Here is a 23,226-nt window from a genome sequence, read left to right as displayed (position 1 = left end):
ATAGTGGTTAAAGATGTACCTTATAAATGTTAACAGTAATAATCACTTTTAGAGCTCAGGTCAACAGGTTTCTGAGTATATAAATCTAGCGCAAAGGCAAGACTTGTATTTCAACTTATTTGTACCTTATTTTCAACTTCGATGATGAATTTTGTTATAACTTCATGAATGTATTTGCCTTGGCTTTCAAAATATGAAAAGGTAAATAAATAAACAAAATTTTCAATTTTCAAAATTTAGAAAACTACTCCAGATAACGAAAAATTATATTCTTATTTTTCGTCTTATATTGTTAGGTTTTACTATAAGTGACCTTCAAAATTAAATTTTTTTTTTTAAATTTGGGTCCCCATTACCGTGCTCATATTTTACTTTTAATTTAAATAGTTTTTTTTAATTTCCACCGACAAGTTTTGGAGAAATCTATGAAAACATATCATTGTACCGTTTTTCTCATAAGATCAATATTAAATATGCCTACTTTTGAAGTCATTTATTTATTTAAATAATCGGGATTAACTTCCCCTAAAACGGGAAAAACTCCCCTCAAAATTTTTAGAATTGAGTACAGACAGCTTCATATAAAAAAATCAAGTCTTTTATTCAAAAATTCCATGGCACTCAAAGATGCATACTTTGTATTTTCTCGGTAGATATATTGCCATTTACTGGACATTTGTATTGAAACATGGGTATTTTTTTAAAATGCAAGAAGGTTGAAGACTGATTGTTAATGTGGTTTTGTCTTCGAGTAAACTAAAAATAAAAGTGTTTTCTGCGTAAAAAGTACATGAATTGTGATAATTTAACGTGAATCATTGGTTATTTGTGAATAAGTTAATATAGTATTATTCCAAGTTGAAACATACCGTGAAAATTTGAGGAGATAAAACTTCAAATACGTAGCTTTGTGTGCTTTGAGACGCATGACTTGACATACAATTTTACTCGTCCTTAATAGCAAAGTTGTACTGAAGTTTAACTTCGATTTTCGGTGTGAAAACACTATTTTCTTTCAAACAGTTAATATCATTGAGTTAGTTGGATAGTAGGTTGGTTGTATACTTTTTGTTAAACAACAAAAGGTTGCTATACTTCTATAATAGTATTTTAGGGATATTACTCTTATTATTATTACTATTCTGGCACGACTCATTTTGTTTGGTACCACTACCAACCGCCATATAACATTAAATATATCACTAGGGAAACAACGTTACAAAAGATATTAAACACTTGCAATTTTGAATACCCAATAGATTGTTATTGCTGTTTAGCTGTTACAATGTTTGTTAAACGGTGTAAAACTACATAATTCTAAATAATATTTTATGTTTAATACAAGAAGTTATGGTAATATTTCTTTCCTAATTGAGTTTATTGTAGGGATGAAGTATTTGTGAACAATTGCGTTAAAGACCGCGGGATTCCAGTAAAGAAACCAAATTTTTATCCTATAAATTAAAATTACATTCTTTAATTGTAAAAGTAAGTCATTCTAAAATTACAGTCCGCATGAGGATTGGAAAAACTGTATGGAAATTATAATTTATCATGTGTTTGCGGTGCATAGTTTAGGATTCTATTTGAAAATTTCCATTTTTGAACAGCGTTTAACTTGATTAATTATTTCATATGAAATTTCGTCCTTGTTGTCGCTTCGTTGGTTATCAGGCCAAACGATGTATTAGTAACGAATTAGTAGGTTAGGAAAATAGTAGAAAACATAAAACTTCGTCAAGACAATTTAACCGGCATGCAAGTGAAATTTCCGGCATGCAAGTGATTTTCTGAGATATCGTTCAAAATTTTATTCAAAGAGAAATTTCTGGAATCAATATCATGCAATTTCGTAAAAAATATTGGTCTCAAATAAGAATACAAAACACAATTTTATTTAACTAAAAAAGCTGCCGTCTAGTTAAGATAAAATTTTAAACGGGACGGTAAATCCCAACTTTTCGAGCAGAAAACAGAAAAATAGTATACAGACAACGGCAGTAATTAAAGAATGTTTCAGATTTCATGCTTGTCAATGGCCATGCGATCTCAACATTCTTTAACTTTGCTGCCTAGATGGGTAATATATTATTTCCCCTTTTAACCCCTATGTGCATTATTATTTTCAAATATATCCAACCATGATACTTCAGACAGACTCTCTGTATCTCCCTTAAAATAATAGAGTTAAACTATATCATACAGGTAGAAACATGTTTTTGAGTATAATAATATATAATACGATACACAAACACATCTAATTTAAATTTATATCTGTCATCAAAAACTTTACCATAATTTTATATTCTAGACCGTTCAAAGTAACTGAAAATAAGCGATTTTATGAATTTATTCAAAGACAAAATAAAAAAACTTTAAAAAAGGAAGGTTTTGAGACCATTAACGCAACCCTAGCCTTTATGAGACTGCGCGTTAGTGAGGTTTTAAATTAGATGCTAAAACCTTCCTTTTTTTTGAAGTGAAAACTTCTTTAGCGGCGTTGTACACTTTTTTTATAATGGGTAAAAAATGTTAAACTCGCGTCAGGACACGTGGCCTGATCGAAAAAGCGTACGACTTTGTCACAGTCAGTACACCGGCTCTCGTCCGATCACTGAAGTTAAGCAATATTGGGTACAGTCAGTACTTGGATGGGTGACCGCTTGGGAGCACTGTGTGCGGTTGCCTTTTTTTTAAAAATAATTTTTTTTTTGTTTTGGTTTTTTTTTTTAAGTGAAGGCTTCTTTAGCGGCGTTATACACTTTTTTTGTAATGGGTAAATGTTCGTTCATGAAATTGTCATGTTTGTGTACGATAGCGCAATAAATCAATATTGTATTCTACCACATAAATGATAGTAGTTTTTTACTGATAATTAAAGCAATTCGTGCAAAATTATTCCCTGGCCATTCCAAAATATCAAAAATGCACAACGTTAATATTCAAGTTTTCACTTCTGCCGGCACTCCCAGAGTGCAACCCGTCGTTTTTTTTGTCTTTGAATAAATTCACTTAATAACATTATTTTGAGCGGACCATTCTGTCTCTGAGGTGTAAAATTTGAAATCTGTAACATGTTATCTACCTACCCACCATAGCTATGATGTGTATAAACTATTAAGTATAAAATTGAAATTTCAACATATGTTTGTTTTCTGTTGTTTCATGACATGAATTTCATATTTTTATGTCATTACAATATTGGAAAAATGACTTGCTTATTTTCGTATATGTAGAATAATATAAGAGTAAAAGATTGTAAAAATAAAAATAATGTTTTGTTCGTATACTTGTGGATTTAAAATTATGGTATATTCATGCTTTTACGATGAAATTCGAAACAAGATTAGCTGATATTATTCTTTCTAGAAATACTAATTTACAGTTTTGACATAAAGATATATACAGGTTGGGCCATATTTACCTTTAATTTTGATAAAAGTACATGAACACAATGTCAATTATAAGCTAATATCATTTACATAGACAAATTATTAATATGAAAATTGTATAGCTTTTTCCATATTATCCGCTATACGGCATTTTGAATCACATATGGCGGACCGCCCCAATAAGACAATGGAATTTAGAACGCCACTTGTCATGTAATCGGCTTAATCGTTGCAAGATAAATAATGCTTTCGCTGGAAAAACGCGAGTTATATTGTCTAAGCAGTAGAGTAATTACCATAATGAAAACAAAGATACGCTTGTTATATCATGTATATATGAAATATATCATTCTACCATGTATATATGAAATATATCAAGGTATACTTACTTTAGTCCCAAGTTTATAACGCTTAAAAATATTGATGCTACCAACTAAATTTTGATAAAGGAATTCATAAAATCACCTAATTAGCCCATTACCGGTTGTCTGCCTGTCTGTCTGTAAACACGATAACTCAATAACAAAAAGAGATGTCAAGCTGAAATTTTAGCATGCGTTTTATCGTCAAGCTTGCTCAGGACGTAAAAACTGAGATCGAGTTCATAAATGAGCAACAAAGGACAAGGTCTTTGGCCCGTAGGACTAATTTTGTAAAAAGTTAGAGATAGCAGAAAAGTTAAAATTGAGAAAATATTCCTTATAAAAAAATTGACAACTTTTGTTTGAAACATTTTTTCGTTAACTTCACTGTTTACCCGTGAGAACGTAAATTAGCTAAGAAACACTATCTAGTATGCATATACAGGTACCTATTGTTTATACTTCAAATTCGATGCATATATTATGTATGTGTGTGTTTGTTTATCTTTCATTACTTACATGACGTAAAAAACAAATGAATGCGTAATCATCACTGTCTATACATGGTATTTCAACAATTACCTCAGTTAATAATTAGTTTTCACTTGTTTTTCTTCAATTTTTACATAAAATTCGAAAAGAAGAGTTTTTAGTTCATATTTCAATAAAAACAATTACTATTTGCTGTTTATAATATAAGTTTTATTAAAAAAACTTGATTTACTATTTATTTATTTCATACCCAGTGGACAAAACAAATATGTCTAGCCAAAGCAATATATCTCATAAAATTCTCATAAATTAAAATTTTTATCTTTATTATATGTTAGTAATGAATACAGTATATATCTCGAATTGAAATTATAACCTCAATTGTACAAATAATGTAAAAAAATACTTATCTACTTCAAAAAAAAAATTGAACAAAAAAATTGTGTACTTTTTATTCAAAGAAACAAAAAACAAAAAGTTTAATAAAATTGCAAATTTTATTTTTTGTTGTAACCATAATCGTATAATATATAATAAATACTAAAACATAACCAACAAAATAACAAAAAATAAAAGTAAATACATTTAATTTTAAAAATGTAATATGTTTTAGGTACATATACTTTTATTTTTATACTACATAATAATACATATATACAAGTCTATAAAAAAGAACACATACCACACACTAATATTAACACCTGAAACATTATTCGAATAATATTTGTCGAAAATGGTATTCGGTATGTATTGAACAAAAGTACAAAAATATATGTACATGTACGGAGTGAAACATTAGACTTCAATGCAGAGATTGTAGAATTATTCTAATGTACTTTTTTTTAATTTAAATAGGCTCAGTATAATCAGGCTCAGTGTGTTTCTCAGTGACAGCGTAGCCCCTTAACGGTCTAACCGCCTTGATTGTGAACATTTTATAGCTAATGGTTGATAACTATTGCCTGTTAAAAAAAAAATTCAAATACAAAAATTTTACTATTTAAAAGTTATTCTTGTCTCTAATAAAGATATTGTAATAAATATGGTGGGAGCGCAAATAAATACACAATTCTAAGTGGAGATGATATAATAGATTATGTTAATTGCGCTTCCACCATTTATGACTGATTCATGCAAATTTTTTACTAAAAGTAAAAAAAAAAATACGATAATATAATGTAGTTAAAATTAATGTTATTTTTCTAGTCGGTGTCAGCCAAGGAAACAACTCTGACAGAACAGTTTGCTACATTAGCTTGACTGGCACCGACTACAAAAATAACAACAATTTTAACTACATTATATTATCGTTATTTTTTACTTTTAGTAAAAAATTTTCATGTTAATTTGTTTTGGAAAAGTTTTTCATTTGAAATCAGTTTTCTTTTTGAATAAGTTTTTTTTTTTCAGTTGAAGAAAAATTTTTTTAAAATAATTTTTATATTATTTAATGTTCACATTCCAAAACATATAAAGCAAAGTAAGTATAATTTTTGAAGCTATAAATAATATAAGTTTTCTCCCCTCTCAGCGGAAAATGTCAACTTTCGTCCCGTTGTTGAAAGCTCATTTACAGGTCAATTCAAGCTCGCCATTCCATAGGTTTTGACCGCCAGATGGACACTTTTATAATTTATAAGTTTGAAATATTAATAGTATTGTCTATGAAGTCGAAGTATTACGTTAGGTTGTAAGCTTCTCATACGGAATGTCGTCGGGCTGAAATTCATCCACGACTATAGATCTAACCGGTTGGCCTACGAAACCTCTCGCTATATTTTGCATAACTTATGCTTTCAAAAATTTTACATTGTATTTTGTACATAGAGGTAAAAGAACATGTTGCTATGGTAATCACATACCTAAACAAGTGAAAACAAACAATTGACTGAGTTAATTGTTGAAATACCATGCATAGTCAGTGTTGATTACTCTGTCATATTACACTTACAAACATGTCACACATATATAACTGATAATCAAGTATAGTACATATTATAAAATTTCCGCCTAATTGGCGCCTTCACGGGTAAACAGTGATGTTTACGAAAAAATGTTTCAAACAAAAGTTGTTTAGTTTTTGATAAGGAACAATTTTTACATGTAAACTTTTGTTCTATCTCTAACGGTTTACAAGATGGATCCTACGGACCCAAGACCCAATTGACCTATGATGCTCATTTACGAACTTGACCTCACTCCTAGCATCATTATTTTTAAGCGTTACAAACTTGGGACTAAACTTAATATACTATGTATATTTCATATATACATGGTATAAAAACAGTATGTCGTGTTTTTCGTGGGTGTCGTCCTTAGTTATAGTGGTAAATGATTATGTATAAAACGAGAAACGAGAATATGTACGCATTCTGAATAAGTAAAAATAGGAAAATTAATAAAGTTTTTGTTTTACTTGTATGTACGGTTTGGTGCGTGGGTACATTCAAACAAATAAGTGAACTAGTTAATATAAAAATTTAATAATATTTCAATATATTGTTTTGAATTGAACCCAGCCCCAAAAATAAATATCTTTGTTATTGCTATGTATTTGCAAAAAAAAATTAATGGATTCTGATTTTTATTAGTTTTTTATTGTTATGTTCAAAATATGTTTTTATTATATTAATATGTTTAGGGAGTACGAATCGGTGCAGCCTGTTGAATTAATTTACTTCTAGAACATCTACAAGCATCTGAAAATAATCCACAAAGCGGAGAGTGGAATAGAAGGATATTAGTATTAAAAATACAGTAGCTCTTTTACCGATAATAAGTAAATCAAGCGGCAATAGAAAATCCTCTGTTTTTGTAATAATTCGATAAAGGATAAAAATAAGATCAATAAACAATATTTTATTTTAAAAATCCCTAAACAATTCCTTAGGTTCTCATGTTTTAGTTAACAACACTTTTTTATTTTATAACCGATTTGACAGCCGACGGTAAGTCTATTCATTTCATAATGAATATACTTACGCCCTGGGAAAGATTGCAAATTGTTGAAATTTTTTATTTATATGAAGTTTCTTCATGAAAATTAAGGAAATTTTTAATAAATTTCACGTATAGGATCTGTCAATTGGCCTCCAAGACGGTGGGATCTCTCACCATTAGATGATTTTCTTTTAAAGTCCGTTTTCCAAGCTGATAAAATAGATATTGTTCTAGAGTTCGACGAGCTCTTATCGAAATACGACGACTACGAAAATTTACGAAAGTTGAATATTCTTCCAGTAATAATGGATAAAATTATATTTCCAATAAAGCCAGTTTCATTTATATTAAAAACATTTTTCTTTGTTTTATTTTATTTCAGTTGTGAATCTCTTAGAAAAATACCCGTTCCTTAAATTTTTCGATTATTTAAGTCCACCGTGTAATATTTGTACATTTGTAGGGATAGACCGAAGATTTATATAAGCGTCTTAAATTCAAATTAGGTGTAAGGAATATAATTCAACCATATTAAAATAGGATTTCCTTGAAAAACAAAATACAAGGGTCAGGTATTAAGTAAAACAATCAATTAATCCTCTATCTAAATACAGAATGAACATATTATCTCTGTATACATGTTACGCATAAAGGTAAATAATATACCTAAGTTATAAATTTATTAGATTTGCAAGTGGAAGGCTTAGCCTCTTCGACTAATGAATACACAGAAAATAATTATCAATAATTCTGTAAAAGTTTTAAATAATTAAAATTGATTTTTGAAGGATAAAAGTAACTACTTGGGAATAATCTTTTTTTGATACAATGTGTATTTTATATTTAGGTATTATTCGATGATAATGTTGTTCATTCTTTCTTTTATATTATTATCAAATTTACTGATATCAATTGAAAAAAATGCACGTGACCCCTGTATCGAAAATTACATGTTCTATATTAAATCATATGGAATTCTAATCAATACTTCGTATTAATTTAATTCTAGAATAATAGCAGCAAAAACCATGGGCATAAGTCCATACAAGAAACCAAATTTGTTTGAAAGATGAAAATCTTTTCCATTATTTCAGCCCTTTTTTAGATTTTGTCATTTTTGCTTTTGTGTATTCTAGAAGTTAATTAATCGAAAAGGCAGTATCGGTAGAGACTTCCATATTTTGCTTGATTCTGTAAAATTAGAAATAAAATTTTCGACATGAAGATCAATCACGTGGCAGGTCTTTTTTCCCTATAAAAATTATGTTTTATAAAAGGAGAATTCAGTGGCGTAGCTAGATGACAATGGCCCCAGTGCATAGAGAAATAAGCGGATTGCTACTTCCTCTTTCACGCCCCAAACAACGAAGTCCATGATAGTATAAAATTATACAAATGAAATCAATAGACAACAAGAGAGTTTAGAGTTATCAATACATAGTATAAAACAAAGTCATTTTTCGCTGCCTGTCCCTATGTCCCCATTTATACTCAGATGAGAATGTGTAGATATACTATAGACTACGCAACGGATTTTGAACCGGTTTTTTCTAATAGATAGACTGAGTCAAGAGGAAGGTCTTTATGCATAATACTTCCATAATATAGTAGACAAACACTGATAATTTAAAAGATTAAACGAAATTGTGAACAAAAGGAGGATAGTGACGGCATATGAAGTGAAAGTTATAACACATTCGTCTTTGTACTTAAAATTGAAAATGCCCAGCGAATCGGGTAGTTCACAGCTAGTTTTAGATATATCGTTGTGCTGCAACCTGCTTCATAAATATTTTATTATCAGAAATAACGAAAGAAAATAGCACATGCTTATCAGAGACGCTTGACGTAAGTTTTAAAGGTCCTAAATTAGTAGTTCTGTTATTGTTAGTGTCCATTTAACATCATAAAAACAAATTTTGTGTGCATCCTCGAAGTTTGTTAGCTTTGTAAGTTGACTACTCCTTTCTGTTCAATGCTTAGGCGACCCTATGAGCTTCGAGGACCTGGTGCACTTCACCACTTAGATAGCTCCGACACTGGGAGAATTTTGAACTAAGAAAGAATTGATTATTTTTTCTTTGACACAAAATTTAAGTTTCTGTAAATATTATAGAAAATATGTTTTGTTAGATTTAAAAATGATGCTTTTCGTTTTGATAGAAAACTGAATCATCCAGGGAAAAACTTCTAAAACAATTAATTTCTTTCAAATTGTTAGTATAATAAATAAACACCATTGTTAAATAAATAATACTTTAACGTGTTACCCATGCAACAACAAGTTATATACAAGTAGCAGCTTTGTTATTACATCTATAATAAAAATATGATTAATTATTAACAAGTCTGACATATTATTGTAATGTCTATTTTAATGATGAACAAACATTATAACTATGGAAGTATTAAAGTATAAGAATAAAAATAACAAAGAAATAATATTACATACCATTGTGAATATATTCTTTATGTTGTTGCCAAAATAATATCTTTCCGGTTGAAAATTGTAAACTTTAATAAATTTTAAAAAGTTGAACCGGTCTTTAACAATCAGTATGTACATGGTGTCAAATACTGTGGAAGTTTACATGTTGTTTAGTTTGAAATTTACGAAAAACGTAAACATGACACAATTCGGGTTGACGAAAATCGATTGGTGTTTTTTTATCACTTGAATATAGTTTGAATCTATGTACAATCATTCGCATTTTGAACTCTATATAAATAATGGAATTCTACAAATGGCCCAAAATCACTTTCTCAAATGACACAAATTTTTTGGCGAGATGATTGCGAAATTCTCAGATATTTTTTTAATGGATGGAAGTTTGAGATGAATCAGTCAAAATTTAAAATGTTTTTGATAAGTTTCGAATATTTATTTGGGGAATACTTTTAAAAAATGAGTGACATATCAGATCGATGAATTTAAAAAAATTTCCCTTTTCTTGTCGGTACAATTGTAGATGACAAATAATATGTCTTCTTTCTTAACTGGCGTCAAATAATTTTTTCTTTTTAATGAATTTGTTCTTATCGTAAATATTCTGCAAGGAATTGATGACTTTCCATACAAAAAAATTATATGTAAGTGTAAGTATTTGTTATATGCATTGTTTTCAATATGACTATTTTTCAATTGCTTATATAAAATATTAATGTCAAATAAAAGTTATTCAATAATAAAAATAAATTATTATAAAGTTATTAATTGTGAATTAAAAGACGAAATAGGGAATTCTACTTTCTTTTTCTTGCTAAAACGATGTCAGCTATTTCGGTAACGTTATATTGCTAAAAATAACAATCGTATATTTAATTATTATATGTATAAATAAAGTTGATGTTAAAATAATCTACAATTACTATGAAAGCCATCAATAAATTATTCATTAATGTCTATTATTTTTGTCTATATGATGTCACATCAGAGCGGCTCGTGTTTAAGATCACATGATATACAAATTAAAAATGACGAACTTTATTTTTAATATAATAAAACATTAATGTGCTTTTATGATCCAAAATCAGAATATCTAGGTATATTTGTTATTATAATTTTTATCGAATTGCATAGTTTAATTTTCACTATCAAAAAGTACCCTATTGCATAAATAATATTTTTTTAATGTAAATTAACATGAATCCTTATTTAAATTTTCAATAAAGACCACCTATACAAACCAAAGGCTTATATATCTATCCAAAAAATTATGTCAATAAAGTGGGGTGTCATTACCATGAAAACTCCTGTTTTGGAATGCAAAAATGTACAAACTAATTTTTTTTGACGATTATAAAAATGTTTTCAAGGTAAAATTATTTTGGAAAACTATTTATTTTATTTGATATCACGAAATATACAATCAATTTTAAAAATAGATCCTGTTCTTAATACATCAAATGGAAATCTCTGAATGTTTCTATTAAAATTATGATATATGAGAGCTGTACACATTATATGTATAAGATTTATCTGAATAAAGCACAACTTTATATTAACACTCAATATATATTCTAAATGTGTATGTGATGAAAGGTTATATATCTGTTACATATAACTGTTGTAGACACGTTTTAATTTCAGCCACATTGTAATCACACTAGTCACCAGCAGTGGTGCACACAGAGACTATATCAGTAAACAGATGAATATCTTAAATGGGCAAGCTTAAAGCGATTTTTATTTCAAAGTGACGATGATAGATGGTGTAACAAGCTAGTAAATTATAAATAAAAACAAAATTTTTTAATCTTTTCACTACTATTACTAATCTATTCTATAAAATCAGCCTATGGATATTTTTGGTTACAAATTCCTATATCATTATTTACTTACCATGTTGATGAACCAAACCAACATGAAGTATTTTTAATTATATTAGTAGCTTATAAAAATTTCTGTCAACCCGATCTAAAAACTCTGTGCACGCTACCTGTCACCAGCTACCAAAAACCATTCCAAAGATTACTAACCCAACTAACAATCAACTTAACCAAATTCAGTCGATTTGAATTAACACGGATTGAATTAGAACAAGTGTGGGTGGCTTTTGACTGTGTTTTAATGGAGCAATTATATTCTGACTAGCCGAATCTAAACTAAGCTGAAATTACAATGTAGCTACGAGATATATGCATGTCTTGTATAGTATTTATATTACGAAAATGATATGATACGAAAATTGTGGTTAGTTTCTTCAATTTATCATTGACAATGACAAAGATGTTGTGCTAGTTTATATTGTGATATGAAGTTGGACTTGTTTACTAAATGAAACCAACATTATTTATGACTGACTTCACATATGAAATATTTATTGTATATTGACGTGTAATGTAAGCCTCCTTTACAATCACGCTAAATAGCACGAAATCGAGCAAGGAACGAGATATGGAAGTGATCAAGGCCGAATTTAGGACGGAGCCAGCGGAGCCAAGGTCGCAAAGCCTCCACCAATTCGGATAAAATAGAAAAAATTGGTATGTTATTCGTTTTCTTGGCTAAGATGACCAAAATGATACCTTCTTATTTTGAACTAAAGGTCAAAAATCTTGTACATCATTACCCTGGTGATTTAAATTTGAATTTATCTAATAAATTGATTTATCTCGCCACTCTACCGGATAATTTTGAAAATCATGTGCAATCTACTTTTTGTAATGCAGAAGTGGCAGTTTGTAATTATTTATAGATGATGGTAGGTGATGGACTAATTGCAGTAGAGAAAGATCATTTTCAAAACTAAAGATTATAAAGAACAGATTGCGAACATCGATGACTCAAGAACTTTTCAGTTTGGAAAGCGACATTCTCGGAAATATAAATTGTGATGGAATTTTCAACACTTTGCGCAAAGCTTTTATTTAATTAGAATGAATATAACTGTAGGGCCTCCGAAATCTAGATACGGCCCTGTAGGTGATACTTGTTGTCTCCAGCATTCAGCTGCTTTTGATGAATTTCTCCAACAAGTCTGTCCTCAAAGGGAAGACCTTGGTAAATAAGTTATTAATACGGAAGCTTGGGTTTAATTCCTGATATCGGAACCAAATATAATGATTGATGACACTTCTGAAATACTAAAAAACGAAATAATAAGTTATCGGAATGAATATATAATAAAAAATATATTGCCACATAAATAGACCTTCTTCCCAATTTTTTTCCTTTTTCTAACTGAAAGTAAATGTCTTGATAGATGGGCTAATTTTTTCCCCCGATTTTTTTGGACTTTCCCTGAGAAAACAGACAACGAAAATAATTAAAATTCAAATTGGCGAAAACTATCCGGAAACACACGAAGTTTTACGAATGGTGCTGTGACGTCAGTTCGTCAGTTGACTTATATTAACTATCATAAATATACGAATTGCGAATGAAATAAACCGGCTATGACAGATAAATTGGTCAATATTGACGTTGAAAAATCGCGAATAAAAATATATCGGGTGTTTTTTGTGCCTCTGTGCCCAAATACAACTTCAAAACAGCCAGAAAAACTCTATTTTTCCGTTTCCAATGAATATGGCTATTAGAAAAAAGTGGTTCAATCGTGCTCATCTTAAGGGCCCGATTGGAAAATCTAATTATTATTGTTGCGAAGATCATTTTGTAGTAAGTACAGTACGAATATTATCATTGTCATGATGAACATTTTCTTTTACTATACATGATGAAATTTACCAAAATTAATAGCTACAAAAGTCCCCATAGCTCTCCATCGTAGACCTAACAATATTTTCATGAAATTTTATAAATCACATTTTTTTTAGAATGTTACGCTTTTTTTTTATTAAAATTAGTACTAACAAAGTTGCTTTTACTTCACGAACTTCGGGTGCATTGAACCTGTCATCTTGCACTAAAAACTCCCACACCGTAAAAATAGTAATTTTCGGTAGATTTCCTTGATCTGCCTTTGAAAAGTTGGGTCGATTTTTGGTGGCATTTTATTCTTCACTTTTAGAAATAATAAAATATAGACAAACCCCTTTAAAGTTGATATTAACGATATATTCATTGACATTGCTTGTCGAATTGACGTCACAGATCACGTGTGCAAAAAAAAAATTGTTTTAAATTATGTCAAATATTGTGACTTTTTTACAATTTTTTCATAGTCTTTTTATTGTTAAAAATGCGAAATTTTCAGTTACAGGCTCTACTCGACCTATATTTTCATAAAAAATTAACAAAAAGCATTTCTGTTTTTCATGAAAAAAGCCTATTCAACACACACAGCCTTCGCTAATATAATTATACCATAAAATGGAAGATAAACTTGAAAATATTCCATAAGTATTCGACACTTGTTCCTTTCGTACAAAAACGATGATACCAGAACTAAAAATAATACCGATAAATGCATTGAACAATTATTGTAAATATAAGAATATTCAACACAAAATTGTTAGTAATTTTATTTTATACTCTTTTATACAAATATACAAAAGACATTTTAATATTAAACTACTCTATTTCTTTCATAATATTTTCTATTATAAGTCTCCCTTGTAAAATAATATTATTAAACGACAACAAAATATTTTGAATAGTTTCATCTTTTTCAGAAATTCAATGCTACTAGCTATGCAATACCGAACTGGAACTAACTTGGCTTCTATATGAATGAAACGAAATGAAATACACAAAAATAAATATACGTACAGTGTGATTCTATGAGGATAAATCAAGCGAATACTAGAGATACTAGAGGTCAAATAATTCTTGGCACAAAGAACATAGCCAAATGTAATATTCGTCTATTCATCCATTGAATAAACGATTTTACAAGGTTATAAGGTTACAAGGTATAGTTAAATGTATTTGATATTGTTTTGATACAAAGAAATTTAATTTTAAACTTATTGAACAGTTGGCGTAGAAACATTATCTTAATGCCCTTCTTTTTGCACAAAAGTATGCAGTTTTTAAGTTAGTTTGAATTGTTAAACAAATAACACTGGTAAACACAAATTTTGTCACAGAAGCATGGGTTTACTTTTTGAAATGTGCTGAATACAAATCTGAGCGTTAAATTGCTTAGGTACGTTACGTTTTCTTAAAATTCGTCCGTTAATATGGTCCGTTAAACTTGTTTTTCCCCAAAATTCAAAGTCTCGTTTCACCGGTAAATAATTTTACTCACAAAAAAAAAAAAAAATTACGCCGTCAGAAAATACCTTCCTTTTCCCTTTAAAAACCATTTTTTATTTTTCAAAAATCTTTATCCAGTATATCGGAAGGATTCAAAAAGTATTTTAAGACGAAAGACGGAAAAAAAGGAAGGCTTCCAAATACCATATGAAAAAATAACTACATAGTGCTATATCAAACTTTCGGATATAAGCTTAAAAAAATTTTTTTTTTAGGTAAAAACATTTCGAAACTTATGTAGAAATTCAGAAATGGGTTATGACAGTTTTTTATACTTATTGTAATTCTCATATATAAAAATTTAGCTCCGTATGTTTTTAGTCGCAAAACTTAAAAATTGACTTGAAATTTTGAAAGATAGTTGCATAAGCCGAAGAGTGTTTATACATATATACTTTGCATCCCGAAATTCATTGAAATGTTAAATATGTTTCTAGGCTATTTTTTATTTACTACCTTAATAATTAACATAAGACATAGCGGAACGTGGCGAAAATCCACTCAGCAAACTTAAAAATTTCAATATTCAAATTACGATATAATAATTATCCATTCTATAATTATAATTTACAAAAAAAAAAGAAAAAGAAATGCAGTATTCCAAAGTTTTAATTTATTGCCTACTGCTTAAAAATATTAGTTTAAATCAGTCGAACCATGGAATCATCCTATCCAAGCTCATATATGAATGTAATTTAAAATTTTAATTAAAAGGAACTTTTACACTTTATAATATAATATTATATGCTAACGATTTCTTTTACAAGATTTTTAAATGTACATTACTTTTATACAAAAACTATGGTTAAGAATACTATATTTATATATAGAAGCTCTTTTTTTAGATTAACTAAATTAAAATTATAAATTGTATGAAAAACTAGACGAGCTATGAGCTAACTTTATACGTATGTTTATTCGTTTGTTTGTCTAGTGTGGAAAATTGAAAAATGTATTTATATAAATGTTTGAAAATTAATATTATATGGAGATATTTTGTTTCTTGATGATTAAATTTGTTTAAATGTAGTTCTGTTTCCATAGCATAATTAATTTTTATTACAAAAAACTTTGACTGAATAGAATAGTTTTTTGCTCTTTATTAACCTTCGACTAAAAATAGGTGTGTTAAAAGTTTAACGTGTTTGTGTATATATGTATTTGAGTGTCTCTATGTGGCATCGCGAAAACGAAAGAACTGATTTTGCTTTTAGTTTGTTTGTTTGAAAGGTAATTAGATCGAAAGTATATTCTTAGCTATATTTCAGTGAAGAGTTTAGGGATCCGTAACTGAAACAACTAGAAAAGAGATTATGATCTTCAAACTGCTAAGTAGATTTTCTTGACGAATAGCTAAGAATCCTCCCCATCAAATTACCTTTCAAACAAACAAAAATTTAAATTAATCATCCGTTTAGGAGCAACGATGCCACAAACGAATCAATTAAACTGATTTGATGTCTGAGGTTTTTTTAACTTTTTAGTTAAATACTATTAAATATTTATCAAAAAATTTGGAATCCGTTTTGACTACTGATTAGGAATTCATATTGTAAAACAGAAATTTTTGATATCTTAAAAATATAAATTTCTTTACAAGATTCCTAAATTTGAATTTTGTAGCAAGACAATAAAGTTATATTATGCACAAATATTGAGTCAACAACATTTTTGCAGGCCTAAATTTGATTGCTGAAGTTATCCAACTAACAATACTCAGACTTGAATTGCTTGAATGTTAATTTTTATAGCCTCGACTGCTTGTGAATTATTCACAATATATTCATTCTTTAAATAAATTTAAAGATAATAGTCTAATTCAAAGAACAGAACCAAATCAGTGCAATTTGTAATAAATTCCTAACAAATATTGATTTTTTTTCTAAAAATTAAAATAAAAATTCGATTGGAGTAGTAATAAGAGAAACAAGGTTGGTATTTTCAAGATATTTTGTTGACAACTATAATGTCTTCATAAAAGCACGATCTACTTTAAGTATTTGAATTGTTCCTTTTTTTCAATCCTATATAAATTGATTAGACTAGAAGAGACTAGGCAAGATTTCCTGTGGTTGACTGAATGGGACGCCATAAAAGGCTGATTGTGGTATTTTTTCGATAATTATTCCAGGTACTTATTTATTCTTAGAGGCAAGTGAGTTTTTCTGTTTGATATATTAGGATACCCGGTAAGAAATGCATGGCGTTAACTACAATGCTGGTGTTGTTTAGATACAGATACTACAGTATCAATATTAGCATTAGTAAGATTACAGTATTAAAAAGGGCTGGCTATCCATCAAAAGTAATGTGGGTATTAAACGGTTCAAAAATGTCGGTATAAATAGTACGGGTTCCTGTCCTTTACGTTTTAACTATCGACAAGTTTAAAAATTTGTAGAATCTAACAGAGGCTGCCAATGCTTCTACAATATCATTAAAAACTTCATGTCGTTGAAAATGACATTTTTGCACAATTTCGTACAATTCTTTTCTCAGTTTCATGTACTTTTAGTTGCATGCTTCTGATCTTCTTTACATCAAACTGAGAATGAAGATACATGCTAATTGCGTTGTATACTCAAGCATGAAACCATACTAACAACACTACACAACCTTTGTAATATTATATCGTTCCAATTATTTGAAGGTACTAATTCAAATTATTTCTATGTGACATGCTGATGAGACTTCCTTTATCTCTTCTACACGATATTAACATATTTCAATAAACCTGTTAACATTTAAACAACAACAACAACAACAACAACAAACCTGATGTGTTAACTAGAAGATGTTATATTTTGCTTTTGTGACATGGGTTTGAAGGATCAACATTAGACGAAAGACAATAAATACAGAGTGAGACCAATTTTAAGAAACAGAGTATTTGAGAAGCCCTAGCCAGTTGGAATTAGGACAAGTGTCTTGACACCCTTTATGGTACATTAAGTTTTCTTGGAACTACGTTCCTTATCGCACGTTCTAATTTGTTTGCTGGTTAGAATGTAAAACCGAAAAAAGTGAAACAAATAAAAACCACCCCAAAAATGTAGGTTACCTAGTAAACTATTTTTTGTCCAACATTTATGTTTTTCATTAAATTAATGAAATATTTTCCTTTGAATTCAACATAAAGTCGGGAGGGCAGATAAAAATTTATGCAACATTGATTTAAAAACAAAAACCTATAAACTTACAATTGAGCTGTGAGTGGCTAAGATTCGATCATTGTAAGCCGTGATACTGTTTTTTGAAATTTCTTTAATTTAAAACCTCTTCCAGACTAATGCAAGGTAGCACGAAGTTGGATGAGAATGATAGGTCATACGTGTGGTGTGTCACCTGTTCTTGGCTCGCCTTACTTGACTTCGTAACACGAGGCAAAAAAGAGAGTGCAGGAGAGAATCGTTTCCTCATTCTCGTAATTACCCGTGTACTTGTGTAAATTGCATTTTTACTAACTATACGCACAGAAAGCTACCGCTGCAGCTATTGCCACTTCGATATCGAGAAATAGAAACTTAAGCAAAGTAAGGCGAGACTGTCGTACTGAGTGCTTTATTTCGGATAACTTTGGCAAGTATCCCCACCGAAAACAATGAGTAATTTTTGTAAGTGCGTCCCATTTTTGCAGGGTAGTACAGATTTCTCGGTATTTAAATTTTTTTCTGAACAAGATTGACAGCCTGTAGTTATTATACACAAGAGTGTTTTCTATATATCGGTGTGTATATACGTCCAACATAATTAATATTATACTAATAATAATTCTCTTTACATTTGCATATTAGTTTGGTTAAAGCTAGCTGATACTGGTAGTTGGTACTAACTGGAAACGTACTTGGCTATTATTATTCTGTATTCTGGATCTTGAGTATATACGATGTGTCCGATGAAGTCGACATCATTTGAAAAACTTTTTTATTATTTGTTTCATGAAAAAAGTTATTCTTGATAAAAAGTATTGCATTTATCTAGTCAATTTTTTATATTTATATACAAAGTTTGTCGTAAAAAAATGTAAATTTCTGCTGAGAGTAAATTATCTTTCATTTTTATTGAAAACCACTTTTGTTATTTCTACTAAATCTTCTCTGTATTACTATTGATCAATTGTGTCTACAGATCGAAATGTATTGATAAATTCTGTATGGTATCCATTTGACTACATCTCGATATTTATATTAATCCAGAAGAGTTAGGAAAAATAACAAAATCTCTTTCTTCCTAGTACATGGATAATATTGGATATCTGTCCGTAGGATTCAATTAGGATCAACTTTCCCAAAGAAATATTGTTGATAGATTAAAAACTAAAGTTATTCTTGGGCAAAATTTATATTGTTCGAAAAACCTCGTATACTAATGAAAAAAAAAATGATGTCTGATTATTTCAGTTAGCGTTCTAAGGCATACATCTTATCAAGATGATCTTTTTTTCATAAAACAAAAAATTAAAAAATTTTCCATATGGTGCCGACTTAATTGGACACACTGTATATAAATGAAATATCATAATAATATATGTATGCATAGAAAATGCATCATACTAAGTAATAAGCAATTTATAATAATACATATATTATAGGGTGTACCAGAAGATTGTAAGGTGAGTGTAAATAAATTTCTTTCATTTTGTTGGTTCAGTAAAAAATTATTATTAAAATATACTTTCACAATTAAGAGTTATCGCACGCTTCAATCTTATTATATAAGTTATATTGACCCTGACACATCCAGTATTATACAGAGTTTTTCAGCATAGCTAGTTTAAGGCGTTTTTTTTAAGGAGGAGTCATAAGATACCATAAAATTGAATTTTTAATAATATGTTAACATTGCAATGTGCCAAAAAAAATTTCATATTTATAAAAGCTCATAATTTTGTTTTCAATAAAATCATTGTATAAATTAAGTGTTGAAAAAAACCTTGAAGAGGGGATAGATACTATTTTTTGTGGGTGATAATTATTATTAAGTTGATATTTTACCCACATAAAAAAATTATCTATCCCATCACCAATGTTCTTATTCAATACTTAATTTATACAATGATTTTATTGACAGCAAAATAATTAGCTTGTATAAACCTTTAGTTTGCTTTTTAAACATTCCAATGTAAATATATTATTATAAATATAGTTTTATGTTATGACTCCTTAAAAAACGCCAAAGACTAGCTATGCTGAAAAATCCTGTAGAAGTTATAACTTACATAGAATGATTTAAATGTAAAAACGAAATGCAAGATTTTTAAACAAATAAGAGAGATCAGAAATAACAACACGAAAAATAATTTCAAATTTATTTACCTGAGACGTATTTGTTGTCATCATGAGAACAATCACAAACACTTGATAAATATTCATCTACTGGGCACTGTGACACACAATTAATACTCGATGATTCTTGATCGATTTCACAACCTAGAAAAAAACAAACAGATTTCGATTAAAATAAATTTGATAAAAATTAAAGTACCATTTGTTTAATTAATTAATAATTTATATTTTTAATTAGATTAATTATTATTGTACATTATTCCATTATTTTAAAATTACGTTACAAATTATCTTAAATTTATCACATTGCTATCAATTGTAATATTCTTGTATTTCTCATTATGTTGAAAAATGTTTTCATTTTATTTTCATTTCATATTAAAACATAATTTTTCATTAAAAATAAATTCGCGGGATAGTACCATGTTTGTTTAATGATTAATGCAAACTTGAATCTTCTTAAGTGACTTCCTTTTAGCCAGCCTACCAAAGTTTATCTCTACGACTTTTTTCGAAAGTGTAGCGTTTTCAAATGATCATATCAACGCTATATTTAAGCTATCGGTCTGAAAAAAAAGGAACAAAAAAATTATCAGGCCTTACGAACACTTGATAATATTAATATTAAACAATTCAGAAAAAGTGAACTATGTATGTATTAAAAAACAAAAATAATTAAGTACGGTATGTTCGAGGTAGTAGACTCATCGGTGCAGATTTTGTTGGGCAAAATATTTTTTTGTTTAATAATTATTCATGTCATCAAGTGGCCATAGCGTCTGACAACTTCCATGCTGCATTTTGCCGGATCGATAAGTAAAATACGACATGCTCATTTGAAAACGCAGCACTTTCGAAAAAAGTTGTAGAGGGTTTGGTAGTCTCGCCAAAAGGAAGCCACCCACGAAGTTTCAAGTGTATATTGATCATATTACAAAAAGAGTGCTTTTCTTGTTTCAAGAAAATATTTACTGACTTTAGTCAAATTTAGTTTTTTTAAGTTTTTTTGAATATTTATTTGCTTGAAAATAAATATTTTCTCTGTTTTTCGATCGTCGACCCAAGAAATATTTGTTTGAATAAACACGTTAACTTCAACGTAGTTATCTCTTTTTCAGTGTAGACATTTTTTTTTTTCAGAACTTTCAACTTATTCAACTCGTGTTTATTCCGCCAAATAGTTTTCAAGACGACTTTGAGCTGCTTGTCTTATCTTTTTCATTATTTCAGGTGCAATCCACTTTTGCAAAAAAACCAATTTTGGGCTTTGGTTTTAAATCAATTCTCTGCCCAGTATATAACGAAAAAAATACTGTTTTCAGAGTAAAACAAATATTATTTTAGCCGATCCTTGTATTTAACAAGTCGGTTAAAAAAATTACAATATATAAATTTCCTGTTATATCCTGTTCTCAAGGTATATAATAATAACGGCTAAGTGTTGTATAACCGGTATGGTACTTATCTATACATATTTTGTTTATGTACCTATTTTAAATTGATAATTACACAACATTATTTATTTAAAATTTAATTTTGTTCCATCATTATAGTCATTTATTATTTGTGTGTTCTTTTAAAATATTTATATTATTAACAAAAATATGTTTATAATATTTTTTCAATTCAAAATGAAATTTACATTTAATTTAATCTAGTTTTGTCACCATGATTTGGATCGTCACTTGGGAAGCGACATGCATACCGCATGACACACATATTACGTTAAACACAGCTGCTGTACGATCGATTACTGAAGTAAAGTAACATTGAGAATATTGCGAATATTCAAACTGTGGAATGCTGGGAGCGTTTCAATTAGTTATAACAGAATGGGTACAGATCGGAAAAAATAAACCCGGAAAAAACAGACCAAAAATTTTATGGACCCAAAGTTTAGTTGTAATTACGAGTTGGTTGGGTTGAGTTTGTCGACTAGAGAAGAGTTGGTTGGATTCTGAAATTTTTAAACTTGCGTTCAAATATAGGACGCTATTACAAAAATTTTGTTCGGTTTTTTTTCCGGGTCTATTTTTTCGGTATATTTTTCTTTAATCCAGTACAGCAAACGGGAAATTGATTCTAAAGGGCCCTGCATGCTTACATTATCTTGTTTTTATTTCAGGGCAGAAAATTGAACACTTTAAAATTTTATCACATATGTTTGTTATCAAAATTTTGTTGTCTTCATAAGAGAAAACTAAAAAAAGAAATGTAATTTATGTCGAACAAATTAATCCATCCACAGCATTAAAATTTTAATTGGACACAATCTTTGCCTAAAGAAAATATTTTAATGGAAGAAATAAAAGCCGATAATATTAATTTCTGAACCAGGTAATAAAATGGATGTTTATAACTGAGGGTGACATCGGAACCAGAGCTGTAAACATCTTTTTATAATCATGGTGCATACAAACTATTATGTAATTTTAATATTCAAACAATATTTTATTGCTTGGGTACCAAATATTGTTTATATACTGAAATGACATAAAATAAATTTACACATCCTTCTTGAACTTTTCCACCCTCTGTTACCGAATTACATATACATAGGGTATATAAAACCACCGGACAACCAATTCAAATTCTTATTATTATATTTTTAACTGAATTAATCTGAAAATATGCTGACGATAGAACTAAATAGATCCCGATGGCATACAAAGCTCTCCTAAAATATTAAATGCCCAGTAAGATCATTAATTACCCATTAGTTGATAGTATTATATACGTACACATGTATAGTTTGGGAGGTGGGGTTGGGTTGATCAGAGATAGGGAAGGTGTTTGTATAATATATGGTTGTGGATTGACTACTTCCTTATATCCATATAGCTGCTCCGACAGGAAGGATTCACGAGTATTTTAATTACTCATAAATAATTCATTCAACCTTTTGGTATACCAAAGTTAAACTTTACGGTTAGTTTCATTTTATATCTAGCATATAGGCTAGCTGAAGTAGTAAGGAGAATGTAGTATATTTATCTTCCTTATAAATATTTTGGGTAGATGATGTGCGAGTAGTATTTTAAATGTGTAGTCTACTTGGTTATTATACGCTAAGATTTACATAACTTTATTTA

At 28.9% G+C, this 23,226-nt stretch overlaps 1 protein-coding gene across 1 annotated transcript in view; it reads right to left on the bottom strand.

The window, feature by feature from the left end:
• The window catches only part of LOC123296308 (fibropellin-1-like), a 275,636-nt gene that overhangs the window by 107,752 nt on the left and 144,658 nt on the right, over positions 1–23,226 (bottom strand). The window contains exon 4 of the mRNA XM_044877769.1: positions 20,165–20,278. Coding sequence (XP_044733704.1) covers positions 20,165–20,278 — 114 coding nt within the window. The remainder of the gene's footprint in view (positions 1–20,164; positions 20,279–23,226) is intronic.

The sequence above is a fragment of the Chrysoperla carnea genome, chromosome 3 (genome assembly GCF_905475395.1).
Source record: "Chrysoperla carnea chromosome 3, inChrCarn1.1, whole genome shotgun sequence".
NCBI classification, from domain to species: domain Eukaryota; kingdom Metazoa; phylum Arthropoda; class Insecta; order Neuroptera; family Chrysopidae; genus Chrysoperla; species Chrysoperla carnea.
This window is presented reverse-complemented; position numbering and strand designations above follow the sequence as displayed.